This window comes from Oncorhynchus kisutch, linkage group LG26 (assembly GCF_002021735.2).
Source record: "Oncorhynchus kisutch isolate 150728-3 linkage group LG26, Okis_V2, whole genome shotgun sequence".
Lineage (NCBI taxonomy): Eukaryota > Metazoa > Chordata > Actinopteri > Salmoniformes > Salmonidae > Oncorhynchus > Oncorhynchus kisutch.
Genome location: NC_034199.2, coordinates 30907567 through 30922249, shown reverse-complemented (window position 1 = coordinate 30922249; position 14683 = coordinate 30907567). Strand labels below are relative to the sequence as shown.

The following is a 14683-nucleotide window of genomic DNA, read 5'->3' as shown; positions in this document are numbered from 1 at the left end:
CTTTGAAATGATGGAATATTTTGTGTGGATCAAAAATGGAAATGAAATCTATTTAAATCCCTCTTTTGAAATGCAACAAATTCTGAAAACAATTAAATGGTGTAGACTTTCTATGGGCACTGTAGATCTCCAATCACACCGTTTCCTGCTCACAGCCACATGCATTGACCTATGATTCTGTTTCTTCTAGATGCCCTGTGAATACTTGTCCCTGGACGCCATGGAGAAGTGGATAGTATGTAAGTGTTTGTTTGTAGAGTACAGTCTGACCTAATTGACTTGATAGGTTTATACCATTGGAGGGAATGGGGAGCATGATCATTTTTTAAATTGTAATTCATGGTACAGGTGTATTTAACATCAATGTGCATTTCTAAAAGCATAACACTTTAAAACACAGGTAAAATTATAAATCAGTCTAAATATTCTTATTCCCCACAAATGCCGTATTTTTTTTGAATGTTTCACAATCTTATTTCTGTGCATCGAACTTTCTCTGTCCTTGTGTTTGTGTGTCAGTTGGCTTCATCCTGTGTCATGGGGTCTTGAACAGCGACCAGGCAGCTCTGAGCCTGTGGAAGTTGGCTCTTCAGAGCAGCACCTGCCTCTGTCTCTTCAGAGACGAGGTGTTCCACATCCACAAGGCTGCTGAGGACCTCTTCATCAACATCCGCGGGTGAGGGATCACACATTAACAGTTTTCCTGGACTCAAGCATTTTAAGTGTGTATGAGTAAATGAACTATTCTTCCTTTTCATTTCACAGCTACAATAAGCGTGTGAATGACATCAAAGAGTGCAAAGAACAAGCTCTGTCACATGCGTAAGTGCCCCACAAATGTATCTCATTGACGGTTTAGGATGCAATTCAGCACAGAGATTTTAAATGGTATTTGCCACACTATCCTCTCAGAATGTGATTGTTTTTGTTACAGAGGCTTGATGCACAGAGAAAGACGCAAGTTCTTGAGGTCTGCCCTGAAGGAGCTGGCCACAGTCCTATCTGACCAGCCAGGATTACTGGGCCCAAAGGTACTGCACCACTGCTCTTTCATCACGGCACCATTTAGACAGTTTTGAAATCAGAAGGGGATAAACAGTGGGAAGGGTGGACACAGGGATTGAACCCCAGTCTCAGTTAGGGAGATTTGTATATGTGGCTTTTGCCAGGAGTGTTGCCACTCAACCACAGCTCTGCACCTGCGCTACTGCTCTCTAGTTGGACTGACACTATATGCACTCTAGTTGTGTTAACATGATAATGCTAGTTGGACTACAGTGGAGGCTGCTGAGGGGAGGACGGCTCATAATAATGTCTGGAACTGAGTAAATGGAATGCCATCTAACGCTTGGAAACCATGTGTTAATGTATTTGATATCATTCCGCTCCAGCCAATACAACGAGCCCGTCCTCCCCAATTAAGGTGCCACCACCTCCTGTGTTGGACTAACACTATACACTCGTTGTGTTAACATGATGATGCTAGTTGGACTGACACTATAGGCACTCTAGTTGTGTTCACATGATACTGCTTGTTGAACGAACACTATAGTATAGGCACTCTAGTTGTGTTAACATGATAATGCTAGTTGGACTGACACTATAGGCACTCTAGTTGTGTTAACATGATAATGCTAGTTGAACGAGCACTATAGTATAAGCACTCTAGTTGTGTTGACATGATAATGCTAGTTGGACTACTTTAAAGGGGTCAAGAGGATTGGGATTCAAATCCTGAATGACCTGTTTAGATCCAGTAGTCCTTACACTCTCTAAGTGGGCTGTCGTGTCTAATTGATGGGTGGTATTAACTATAAAACCTGACTCCTTTCCTCTGCCTAGGCCCTGTTTGTATTCATGGCTCTGTCGTTCGCTCGGGATGAGATCATTTGGCTGCTACGACATGCAGACAACATCCAGAAGAAGAGCACAGATGACTTTATTGACAAGTAAGACATCCTACTGACTCAACTTGTAACTATGGCATGTAGTGGCCCTGTGTGAAAATGCATCTTCGTGACACGTTTTTCTCTTGCTTGACTGCCATCAGGAGGCTAAAAGTGCTATGTCTCAAAGATTTGTGAATAAAATTACCCTTTAAGGAAAGCCGTGATGTGTAGGAGTATTGAGCATACAAATGAAGTTTAGGTCTTCTATTCTCTTATACTAAATGAAAATAATACGCAATATGCAACAATTTCAATGATTTTACTGAGTTACAGTTCATATAAGGAAATCAGTCAATTGAAATAAATTCATTAGGCCCTAATCTATGGATTTCACATGACTGGGCAGGGGCGCAGCCATGGGTGGGGCCTGGCAGGACATAGCCCCCCACCCACTGGGGAGCCAGGCCCAGCCAATGAGAATGAGTTTTTCCCCACAAAGGGCTTTATTACAGACATAAATACTCCTCAGTTTCATCAGCTGCCCAGTTGGCTGGTCTCAGATGATCCCTCGGGTGAAAAAGCCGTATGTGGAGGTTCCTGGGCTGGCGTGGTTACACGTGGTCTGCGGTTGTGAGGCCGGTTGGAAGTACTGCCAAATTCTCTAAAACAATATTTGAGAAATTAACATTCAATTCTCTGGCAATGGCTCTGGTGGAAATTCCTGCAGTCAACATGCCAATTGCACTCTCCCTCAACTTGAGACATCTGTAGCATTGTGTTCTATGACAAAACTGCACATTTTAGAGTGGCCTTTTATAGTCCCCAGCACAAGGTGCACCTGGGTAATGATCATGCTGTTTAATCAGCTTCTTGATATGCCACACCTGTCAGGTGGATGGATTATTTTGGCAAAGGAGAAATGCTCACGAAAAGGGATGTAAAGACATTTGTGCACAACATTTAAGAGAAATAAGATTTGTGTATATGGAAAGTTTCTGGGATCTTTTATTTCAGCTAATCAAACATAGGACCAAAAATTTACATTTTGCGTTTATGTTTTGTATAATTTTAGCTTTTCTATGTCCTCAGGCACATTGCAGAGCTGATCTTCTACATGGAGGAGCTGAGGGCTCATGTGAGGAAGTATGGTCCTGTCATGCAGAGGTACTATGTCCAGTACCTGTCTGGCTTCGATGCCGTGGTGCTCAACGAGCTAGTACAGGTAAGACTGCTAGCTGAAGCTCTCATGGGTTCCCTCTCAAATGGTACGTTAGATTTATTCTAGTATGTATTAAATTGTTTTTTTTCGTCATCAATCTACACACAATACCACACACATAATGACAAGGCATAAATCTTTTTTATTTAAATATTACATTTACTTAAGTATTCGGAACCCTTTACTCAGTATTTTGTTGAAGGATTGTTGGTAGTGATTACAGCCCCGTGTCTTTTTAGGTATGACGCTATAAGCTTGTCACCTGTATTTGTGGAGTTTCTCCCATTCTTCTCTGCAGATCTTCTCAAGCTCTGTCAGGTTGGATGGGGAGCGTCGCTGCACAGCTATTTTCAGGTCTCTCCAAAGATGCTCGATCGGGTTAAATTCCGGGCTCTGGCTGGGACACTCAAGGATATTCAGAGATGTTCCAAAGCTACTCCTGCGTTGTCTTGGCTTAGGGTCGTTGTCTTGTTGGAAGGGGAACCTTCGCCCCCGGTCTGAGGTCCTGAGCACTCTGGAGCAGGTTTTCATCAAGGATCGCTCTGTACTTTGCTCCGTTCATCTTTTCCTCGATCCTGGCTAGTTTCCCTGTCGCTGAAAAACATCCCCAACAGCATGATGCTGCTACCTCCATGCTTCACCGTGAGGATGATGCCAGGTTTGATTTCAGGCTAGATAATCTTGTTTCTCATGGTCTGAGAATCCTTTAGGTACCTTTTGGCAAACTCCAAATTGGCTGTCATGTGCCTTTTACTGAGAAGTGGCTTCCATCTGGCCACTCTACCATAAAGGCCTGATTGGTGGCATGCTACATAGATGGTTGTCCTTCTGGAAGTTTCTCCCATCTCCACAGAGCAACTCTGGAGCTCTGCCAGAGTGACCATCGGGTTCTTGGTCACCTCCCTGGACAATGCCCTTCTCCCCTGATTGCTCAGTTTGGCCGGGCAGCCAGCTCTAGGAAGAGTCTTGGTGGTTCCAAACTATTTACATTTAAGAATGATGGAGGCCACTGTTTTTTGGGGGACCTTCAATGCTGCCTTTCTAAATAATGTCCAATCATTTGAATATACCACAGGTGGACTCCAATCAAGTTGTAGAAACATCTTATGTATGGTCAATAGAAACAGGACACACCTGAGCTCAATTTCAAGTCTCATAGCAAAGGGCCTGAATAATTTCAGTTTTATTTTTAATACATTTGCAAAAATGTCTTCACCTGTGTCACTTTGTCGTTATTGGCTATTGTGTGTAGATTGAGGATTTTAATTTAAATTTAATCAATTTTAGAACAAGGCTGTTAACGTATCAAAATGTGAAGGGTCTGAATTATTTCCGAATGCACTGTATATATTTCACTACATATGACCATGGTCCATGGGGCCCAGGTCAAAAGTAGTTTACTATGTAGGGATTAGGATGCCATTTCAGAGGAACTCATTGTCAATGTTCTCCCCTTGGTTTCATAATATCTTAGTATTTATGATCTAGGGTATGACTGATGATCCAGTGTACTGTACTATGTTGTATGCAGGTTTCTATTTTGAAGGAAAACAACAGAGCTGACCACTAGATGGAGATCAAGTATTTCTTTCATTATTCTTTTTGCTTGGACATGTCTTGCTCTCTGATATGCGGTGTGAATTCCAACTTTAAACCGTGTCTAACTGAGGCCCTGTCCTCTCCTCATTTTCCTCTCCTCTAGAATCTGTCCGTCTGTCCTGAGGATGAGTCCATTATCATGTCCTCCTTCGTCAACACCATGACCTCCCTCGGAGTCAAACAAGGTATTCAACCTAACACGGCCTGCCACTCATATTACAGAAATATCATCAACAATAAACAGTTTCTCATTGAGACTGTTGTTGATAACACAGTTCAATCCATCCTGTTGCTGTACAGTAAATAGTCCAGGTTAGGAAATGTCTACTTGATCATGCTTAGTTGTTTTTTATCTAGCCATGTTACTTAGTCTTGAGCACTAAAAGCCATTGTCTGTTTTGGTAATGGCTGAGTGAAGGACAGATGAAAGGAGGGAGGACAGATGGCGAGCAGAGTAGGAGCCCGCGCCGCTCTCCACGTCTCCCCTACTCTATCCTCCCTCCTTCCTGTGTCATGTTGATCCCATATCTGAGTGAATTGTCTCTGTCGGTGTTACAGTGGAAGACGGGGACGTGTTCGATTTCAGGGGCATGAGGCTGGACTGGTTCAGATTGCAGGTAAGAAGCCATCAGGAAAATGAGACCAGCTTTGCGGCTGGAGCTGGGAGGCAGACGTGGGTTCAAATAGTGTTTGAAATCCTTTCACAATACTTCATGTCTGCTCAATTGAGCTTGCTTGGTGCAATGGAACAACTATAATAGTCTCAAAAGTGTCAAACCCAGCCCATCTGCCACTCCAGGCAGGCTAGAGCAAAGGCCTAAAGTATTTTGAAAGATTTTGAATATGATTTGAACCCAGGTCATGCTGAGAGGCCACTGTGCTCTGTGTGTGTGTCGTAATTAGCACTCATAATTAGCCAGTAATGAGAGAGCAGTGTTTAGCATGCTACACTACTCCAGTTACCCTACTCCTGTCTTACTTTCCTATCTGTAAGCCAGTGTGTGTGGGGGGGACACAATATATAACGGATATAGGACAGTTTAGTATTTTAGATCGTAATGAATAAGAGGGGGGGACCTGTTCCTAGATCCACACTCCTACTCTAAGACACTTTGTGAATACAGGCCCAGAGCGATGTTCTTTGTACCTGTGTGAGAAGCCCCACTGCACATTCATTTAACAGACTAGTAATAGATAATATGGCCTGAGATACTTTGAGGAGGACAAATGTCTATACATCATCAAGACATCTGTTTTCTTTTTTTATTCATGTGCATGATGTACATGTTATTTGAAGTGATGAAAAATAAATGTCCATGTTCTCAGGGAAAATAACTTTATTGGAAGATAGATTCTGGGCCCCATTCCCTGACCATTTCTTAAAAATGAATTTGGAATGAATGACAATAAATATTCTTCTTTGAAACAGTGTTTGTTTAAGAATCGTTGCACGTCTTTTATCCTGTCCCAAATAAATCGCAACTCACCCCAGAAAAGAGAGATGGCATATTATTTTCAAGTGTGGTTGAGTTGAGCTCTCTCGCTTTCTTTCTCTCTCTCAATCACGCTTGACTCCTCAGTACTCTGCTGAGATGAACACAACCATCCCTGCTGTCAGGGACCCACATCACTCCCTGACCCGTTGGTTGGCTAACCGTTTCGCTGCCTTCCGATTCGCCCAGCCCTCAACTCAGATGGATTTTTCAGCGTGCGTCCCAAATGGCGCCCTGTTCACATTACTTTTGACCAGGGTCTTACGCATTAGGTCTTTAGGCCCTAGTCAAAAGTAGTGCACTACATAGGGAATTGGGTGCATTTGTGACGTACGGTCCCACTCAACTCCCTCTGAGATGTTTGATCTTAGCTCAGGGCCTCGGCAAGAAATTCTTCAACTCGGAAAAGTTTCTCAGTTTAGTCAGCAGGCAAGGGGAAAAGAGAAAAGCTTCCATGCGTGGAATGGGGACTGTTTTCCCAACACAGCTGAACAACTATTTTCTCAAGTCTCATGGTTTTTCTACTGACTGCGCTATACCCTTCACAGCCAGCCTCTTAACACTAGGATAGCAAAAACAGAACTGCTCAGATTACAAGAAGCAGGATGTTGGTTTATTCACTGTGTTTTTGCGTTTAGTGTTTGCCAGGGTCAAAGCAAATTCAGAAAGTATTTTAAACATTATTTACAAGAACAGCTGACAATTTATGAACAGCTATACTGTATCCACAGTATATGCCTATACCTACATATTTAGGTGTCAGTGTAATCCCTAAAAAATAGATGGTTGTAAATAAGAATGTGTCAGCGAATAATCCTAGTTTATCAAGATGGTCCTGAAAGCTTCATGTTTGGATCAGAACCTAAACCTGTCTCTTCCACAAGCATCAAGAACACTGCTTCTAAAGGTTCTACCACATGTGCTCTCTTCTCCTCCGAGCTGCTTGTCAACCACAACCCACAAGCCATGTGAGCGGTTACAGCACACAGACCTTGTCATAAGCCATATCAATTTTCTTTCTATCTATCAAGTACTTTTCTTTATTTTCTTTAAATCTCTCAGTTTTATTTAGGAAACTCTTGTTGTTTGTCTGATCCATTAAGTGAACATGTTGGATGAGAAACACAAGCTGCCATTACCACAGTAAGGTCATGTTAGTGATTGTAATCTAAACTGAGTCTTGCATCGTGTCATGATCTAACTCCAACTAGCAGATGTTGGTTGAGCCACAGTTGGACTGGATTGAGGGAAGAGAAACCCAAACCCTCTCTCTTTCTTTCTCTCTTTCTCTGTTTTTCTCTTGTCATGTCTCTTCTCCACAGTGCTGTTTTCTAATGTGGTTCTGAAAATGGCACCATGAACATCATGCAACAGCACTTTAACGTTTCGAAATAGGCCTTGAATTCCAATCATCTTTAAGCTTTCCCCTTGCCTAATTTTTCAATATATAATCCTTGCTCGGACGTTTGAACAACGGTTGTGTGAGTTTAGCACCTGCTAAATGTCTTTGTGTCTGTGGTACCAGGTTGGCATCGAATGTTCTTTAAGTTGGCAGGCATTTAGAGATGTTGAGACCCAGTGGAACATGTTCGAGTCAACACTTTCACTGCATTTTCTCCCACTTGTGTAGCTCACGATGACTTCTTTCCAAAAAGCATGTGCTTTTATTTCTGGATTCTCCGATGGATTCTCTAAGGCCTAGTTGTACCCTGGTAACGCAGATGTCACTGCTCTTGTTGTGTTGCCCGAATTACACCCTATTCCCTACATATTGCTCCATAGGGCTCTGGTCAAAAGTAGTGCACTATGTGAGAAGGGTGCCATTTGGGACACAGTTTCAGAACTGTAGCCATTTTCCTTCTGACGATCTCAACGATCAAAGAAAGCATAGTCTTGAACTCTGCAAAGTCACCAGAGAGAATCTGTTTTGCATACAGTCTTGGTTTGATACCATATGCTTTGGGAGGAAATTGTGTTATTTGGCTATTGTCAGTATCAGCGGTATCAAGTTAACACGGACGTTTTCCCAGAAATCTTTCCTTAGATGTTAATGATATGGTAACTCATCCAACCACACTTTTCCTTCCAGACTCCCACTGACTTCCAAATTCAAATCGAATCAGCTTTTTCTTTAATTCCTAGGAAATAGGGAGTTTTTGGGAAAGTGGCAAAGGAACACTACTAACAGGAAAATGATTCTTTAAAAGATTTCAAACTGCATGATACCAAAAATCTGTTGATTTGACAAATAAAATAGGTATAAAGCCGCTTCAGCTGTAGACAACATTACATACAAGTACCAGTCAAGTGTGGACACCTACTTAAAGGGGTTTTTCTTTATTTTTACTATTTAATAATAGTGAAGACATCAAAACTATGAAATAACACATATGGAATCATATAGTCACCAAAAAAGTGTTAAACAAATGGAAATTCTTCAAAGTAGCCACTGTTTGCCTTAATGACAGCTTTGCACACTCTTGGCGTTCTCTCAATCCTCTTCATGAGATAGTCACCTGGAATGCATTTCAATTAACAGGTATGCCTTGATAATTTGTGGAATTTCTTACCTTAATGCGTTTGAGCCAATCAGTTGTGTTGTGACAAGGTAGGGGTGGTATACAGAAGATAGCCCTATTTGGTAAAATACCAAGTCCATATAATGGCAAGAACAGCTCTGATAAGCAAAGAGAAACAGAATACAGAACATTTCAAGAACGTTGAAAGTTTTTTTCAAGTGCAGTCACAAAAACCATCAAGTGCTATGATGAAACTGTCTCTCATGAGGACCACCACAGGAAAGGAAGACCCAGAGTTACCTCTGCTGCAGAGGATACGTTCATTAGAGTTAGCTGCACCTCAGATTGCAACCCAAATAAATGCTTCACAGAGTTCAAGTAACAAACCCATTTCAACATCAACTGTTCATAGGAGACTGCGTGAATCAGGCCTTCATGGTCGAATTGCTGCAAAGTAACCACTACTAAAGGACACCAATAAGAAGAAGAGACTTGCTTGGGCCAAGAAACACAAGCAATGGACATTAGACCAGTGGAAATCTGTCCTTTGGTCTGATGAGTACAAAATGTTTGGTTACAACTGCCGTGTCTTTGTGTGATGCAGAGTAGGTGAATGAATGATCTCCGCATGTGTGGTTCCCACCATGAAGCATTGAGGAGAAGGTGTGATGGTGGGGGTGCTTTGCTGGTGACACTGTGATTTATTTATAATTCAAGGCATATTTAATTAGCATGGCTACCACATCATTCTGCAGTGATACGCCATCCCATCTGGTTTGCGCTTAGTGGGACTATCATTTGTTTTTCAACAGGACAATGACCCAAAACAAAGCTACAGGCTGTGTGAAGGCTATTTGACCAAGAAGGAGAGTGGTGGAGTGCTGCATCAGATGTCCTGGTCTCCACAATCACCCAACCTCAACCCAATTGAGATGGTTTACCCGACCTCAACCCAATTGAGATGGTTTGGGATGAGTTGGACTGCAGCGTGAAGGAAAAAGTAGCCAAAAAGTGATCAGCATATGTGGGAACTCCTTCAAGACTGTTGGGAAAGCATTCCTCGTGAAGCTGGTTGAGAGAATGCCAAGTGTGCAAAGCTGTCATGAAAAGGGTGGCTACTTTGAAGAATCTCAAATATAAAATATATTTAGATTTTGTTGAACACTTTTGCTTACTACATGATTCCATATGTTATTTCATAGTTATAATGTCTTCACTATTTTTCTACAATGTAGAAAATAGTAAAAATAAGAAAACTCTTGAATGAGAAGGTGCGTGTTGTGTTTTCCTCTGGTCAGACATACCAATAATGCCTTGTTTATCTCTTGGTCAGGCCTATACTAGCGTGTCAAAGGCTTCTCTGGGCATCGCAGACCACCGTGAGCTAGGCAAGATGATGAATACCATTATATTTCACACCAAGATGGTGGATTCCCTGGTGGAGATGCTGGTGGAGACGTCTGACCTCTCCATATTCTGGTAAGTAAACCTTGTTTGCGCCAGAACAACCCAAAGGGCAGGTGCATATCTCCTGTTTCCATAGCGTGAGGCAGCTTGATGTAGAAGTACACCCCCTGGACAAGACGCTAGTTTACAGCAGGGCCTATTCTGGTAGGGATCTACGTTGACATTTACCTCCATGTTCAGTTCAGTTACACAGCCGTTTAAAACAGTAAAGGTATTAGGTTATGTGGACTCCATCTTCTGGTAGGCGTCTACATTTGGGATTCGGATTCCTATTTAGAAAAACCTACATGTCCCATTTTAAAAAAACATTTTTTTTTACCAGGATCTTTTTCAATTTATTTATTTTATTTTTATTTTACCTTTATTTAACCAGGTAGGCAAGTTGAGAACAAGTTCTCATTTACAATTGCGACCTGGCCAAGATAAAGCAAAGCAGTTCGACAGATAAAACGACACAGAGTTACACATGGAGTAAAAACAAACATACAGTCAATAATGCAGTATAAACAAGTCTATATACAATGTGAGCAAATGAGGTGAGAAGGGAGGTAAAGGCAAAAAAGGCCATGATGGCAAAGTAAATACAATATAGCAAGTAAAATACTGGAATGGTAGTTTTGCAATGGAAGAATGTGCAAAGTAGAAATAAAAAATAATGGGGTGCAAAGGAGCAAAATAAATAAATTAATTAAAATTAAATACAGTTGGGAAAGAGGTAGTTGTTTGGGCTAAATTATAGGTGGGCTATGTACAGGTGCAGTAATCTGTGAGCTGCTCTGACAGTTGGTGCTTAAAGCTAGTGAGGGAGATAAGTGTTTCCAGTTTCAGAGATTTTTGTAGTTCGTTCCAGTCATTGGCAGCAGAGAACTGGAAGGAGAGGCGGCCAAAGAAAGAATTGGTTTTGGGGGTGACTAGAGAGATATACCTGCTGGAGCGTGTGCTACAGGTGGGAGATGCTATGGTGACCAGCGAGCTGAGATAAGGGGGGACTTTACCTAGCAGGGTCTTGTAGATGACATGGAGCCAGTGGGTTTGGCGACGAGTATGAAGCGAGGGCCAGCCAACGAGAGCGTACAGGTCGCAATGGTGGGTAGTATATGGGGCTTTGGTGATAAAACGGATTGCACTGTGATAGACTGCATCCAATTTGCTGAGTAGGGTATTGGAGGCTATTTTGTAAATGACATCGCCAAAGTCGAGGATTGGTAGGATGGTCAGTTTTACAAGGGTATGTTTGGCAGCATGAGTGAAGGATGCTTTGTTGCGAAATAGGAAGCCAATTCTAGATTTAACTTTGGATTGGAGATGTTTGATATGGGTCTGGAAGGAGAGTTTACAGTCTAACCAGACACCTAAGTATTTGTAGTTGTCCACGTATTCTAAGTCAGAGCCGTCCAGAGTAGTGATGTTGGACAGGCGGGTAGGTGCAGGTAGCGATCGGTTGAAGAGCATGCATTTAGTTTTACTTGTATTTAAGAGCAATTGGAGGCCACGGAAGGAGAGTTGTATGGCATTGAAGCTTGCCTGGAGGGTTGTTAACACAGTGTCCAAAGAAGGGCCGGAAGTATACAGAATGGTGTCGTCTGCGTAGAGGTGGATCAGGGACTCACCAGCAGCAAGAGCGACCTCATTGATGTATACAGAGAAGAGAGTGGATGAGTTGATTGTTGCTGCCTCTTCAATGGAGGCAGCAACAATCAATTCATTACAAAATTTAAACATACAGCATTACAATACAATTCACCAGCATGATCCAGCCTAAAAAAGTATTTACACTCCTGTAACATTCTCCCATCAAAAAACAAGACGAGAAGGCAGTCTTACCTAATACTGTAAATGTCCTGGGGACTTAAGTAGCAACCACCTAGCAAACCGGGTATGGTAACTGCTGGTGGTGAAGGAGACCAGACTACTGAGGTAAAGAGGGAGTTTATCCAAAAGGGCTTTGTAGGCGAACACATACAAATGTAGCTTTCTGCACATATAAAGTGATGTCCAAACCACCATTTTGGTACAAGGTGCAATGGGTGAGTGACTTGGCATTTGTAATAAAGTGCAATGGATGCATTATAAACAGAGTCCAGTTTCTGTAAGATGGAGGAGGCTCCATGCCTATACAAGTCACCATAATCAATTACAGAAAGAAAAGTGGCCTGAACAACCTTCTTTCTAGCCGTAAGCAGGAAGCAAGGCTTACTATTAAAATAAAAACCCAATTTTCAGTTTCTTCACAAGATTATCCATATGAACTTTAAAGGAAAACATGTCATCCAACTATATACCTAGGTATTTGTAGGATGCCACTTTTTTTCAATTAATAAGCCACCAGATGTGACAAATTTTAACCTTCTTTGGCTGAGTGTGTGCTCTGGTAAAGTTAATTAATTTAGTTTTTCGTGCGTTCAAGACCAATTTGAGACCATAAAGGGAGGCCTGCAGTGACTGAAAGCAGTCTGAAGCTCTTCAACAGCCTGAACCAGAGAAGGAGCACATTAATATATGACTATTATCTGCATATAGATACAACTTTGCTGGTTGCATCCCAGTTCACAAATCATAAATAAAAATTGAGAACAATACAGGAGCTAAAATGGCACCCTGGGGCACACTTCTATTAATCTCAAGAATGCTAGCCTTGTGATTGTTGGTATATTCACATTGTTTTCTGTCAGAAAGATAGTTCCTAAACCAATTTACTGCCCCTTTACTGAGACCAATGTTACTGAGTCTAGCTAGCAACAATTCATGGTCAACTGAATCAAATGTCTTTGATAAATCAACAAACAGAGCAGCACAATATTGTTTTTTTATCAGGTGCGTTTGTCATTTGTCACTTGTCACTGCCATAGCTGCAGTTGTGGTGCTGTGATATTTTCAATTAAGACGTTTTTTAACTGAGTTCAATAGGGATTCATAGACTTTGGCCAGGATAGGGAGTTTGGAGATAGGACAATAGTTATTGGCATCTAAGGGATCTCCTCCCTTTAGCAGTGGGAGGACACAAGCTGATTTCCAAATGCTGGGTATGGAATTGGTAAAGAGACTCAAGTTGAAAATGTGAGCCACAGGTTCAGTAATAATACCAGCTGCTATCTTAAAGAGGTAGGGATACAGGTTCTCTGGGCCTGCCGACTTTGTCTATTGCCTTTAGTGCTTTATAGACCTCGACATAAGAAACAGGCTCAAAGTTAATGGTTCACATGAGGGCCTATATCATAGTTTACTGTAACAGAACTTACATTAGAGACCTGGGCCCCACCTTTATCAAAAACTGAACCAGCAGATAAGAAGTGCTTGTTAAAAACCTCTACAATATCGTCTTTGTCCTTCACTTCTTTAGAATCCATCATTAAATGGTCAAGAAGGCCAGAGGATACATTAGAACCTGACACTGATTTTGATTAGCTTCCAGAGCATGGTAGGGTTGTTAAGGTTCTCTGTGACTGTATTTAGATAGAAATCTGATTTGGACTTCCTGATCAATCCTGTACATTTGTTTCTTAGCACTCTGAAGGAGGCCCAGTCAACAGGAGCATTGAGTAAAATGGCGTCGGAGCAGATGGCAGACGTTTTACGTGCCCCTAACCGATAATTTTTTTGTTGGTTTATCTGCGTTGTTTGAAACTTTTAACTTTTTTTATTACTATTTTTGCACATAATGTTGCCGCTACCGTCTCTTATAACTGAAAATAACTTCTAGACATCAGGACTGCGATTACTCACCACGGACTAGCAGAATCCTTTTTCTCCTTTCACGAGTCTGACGAGCCCAAGGCGGAGGATATATGGTTCCCTCGGGAACAGGCCCCGACCCCAGTGATCTGTGTGAAGAGGAGGCGGAGAAAGAGAGGCCGGAGGGCGGGCTGCCTTCTGAGGAGTAGGAGGCGATCGGATAAACCCCCACTCCCCTCAATTCTGCTCGCAAACATGCAATCTTTGGACAAAAAAATTGATGAGTTATTGGGAAGATTAAACTACCAACAGGACATTAAAGACTGTTACATCTTATGCTTCATGGAGTTGTGGCTGAACGACAACAATCTCAACATACAGCTGGCTGATTATACGATGTACCGGCAGGATAGAACAGCGGCGTCTGGTAAGAACAGCGGCATCTGGTAAGACCAGAGGCGGCGGTCTATGTATTTTTGTAAACAACAGCTGGTGCACGATATCTAAGAAAGTCTCGAGCTATTGCTCGCCTGAGGTAGAGTTTCTCATGATAAGCTGCAGACCACATTACCTACCGAGAGAGTTTTCATCCATATTCTTTGTAGCTGTTTGCATACCACCACAGTCGTAGGCTGGCACTAAGACCGCATTGAATGAGCTGTATTCCGCCATAAGCAAACAAGAAAATGCTCACCCAGAGGCGGTGCTCCTAGTATCCGGGGACATTAATGCAGAGAAACATAAATCAGTTTTTCCTCATTTCTATCAACATGTTAAATGTGCAACCAGAGGGAAAAGAACTCTGCACCACCTATACTCCAGACA

At 42.0% G+C, this 14683-nt stretch overlaps 1 protein-coding gene across 7 annotated transcripts in view; it reads left to right on the top strand.

Moving 5' to 3' along the window:
- Window positions 1–14683, top strand: part of LOC109871039 (nck-associated protein 1) — a 71656-nt gene that overhangs the window by 14276 nt on the left and 42697 nt on the right. For 4 of the 7 annotated variants that reach the window (XM_020461810.2, XM_020461809.2, XM_020461807.2 and 1 more), the window contains 9 exons: window positions 191–239; window positions 520–676; window positions 766–822; window positions 935–1031; window positions 1843–1949; window positions 2979–3111; window positions 4811–4891; window positions 5256–5324; window positions 10053–10198. In XM_020461810.2, the coding sequence (XP_020317399.1) occupies window positions 191–239; window positions 520–676; window positions 766–822; window positions 935–1031; window positions 1843–1949; window positions 2979–3111; window positions 4811–4891; window positions 5256–5324; window positions 10053–10198 (896 nt within the window). Of the gene's footprint in view, window positions 1–190; window positions 240–519; window positions 677–765; window positions 823–934; window positions 1032–1842; window positions 1950–2978; window positions 3112–4810; window positions 4893–5255; window positions 5325–10052; window positions 10199–14683 lie in introns of all 7 variants that reach the window. The other 3 variants (XM_020461812.2, XM_020461811.2, XM_020461808.2) reach the window with 1 other exon arrangement.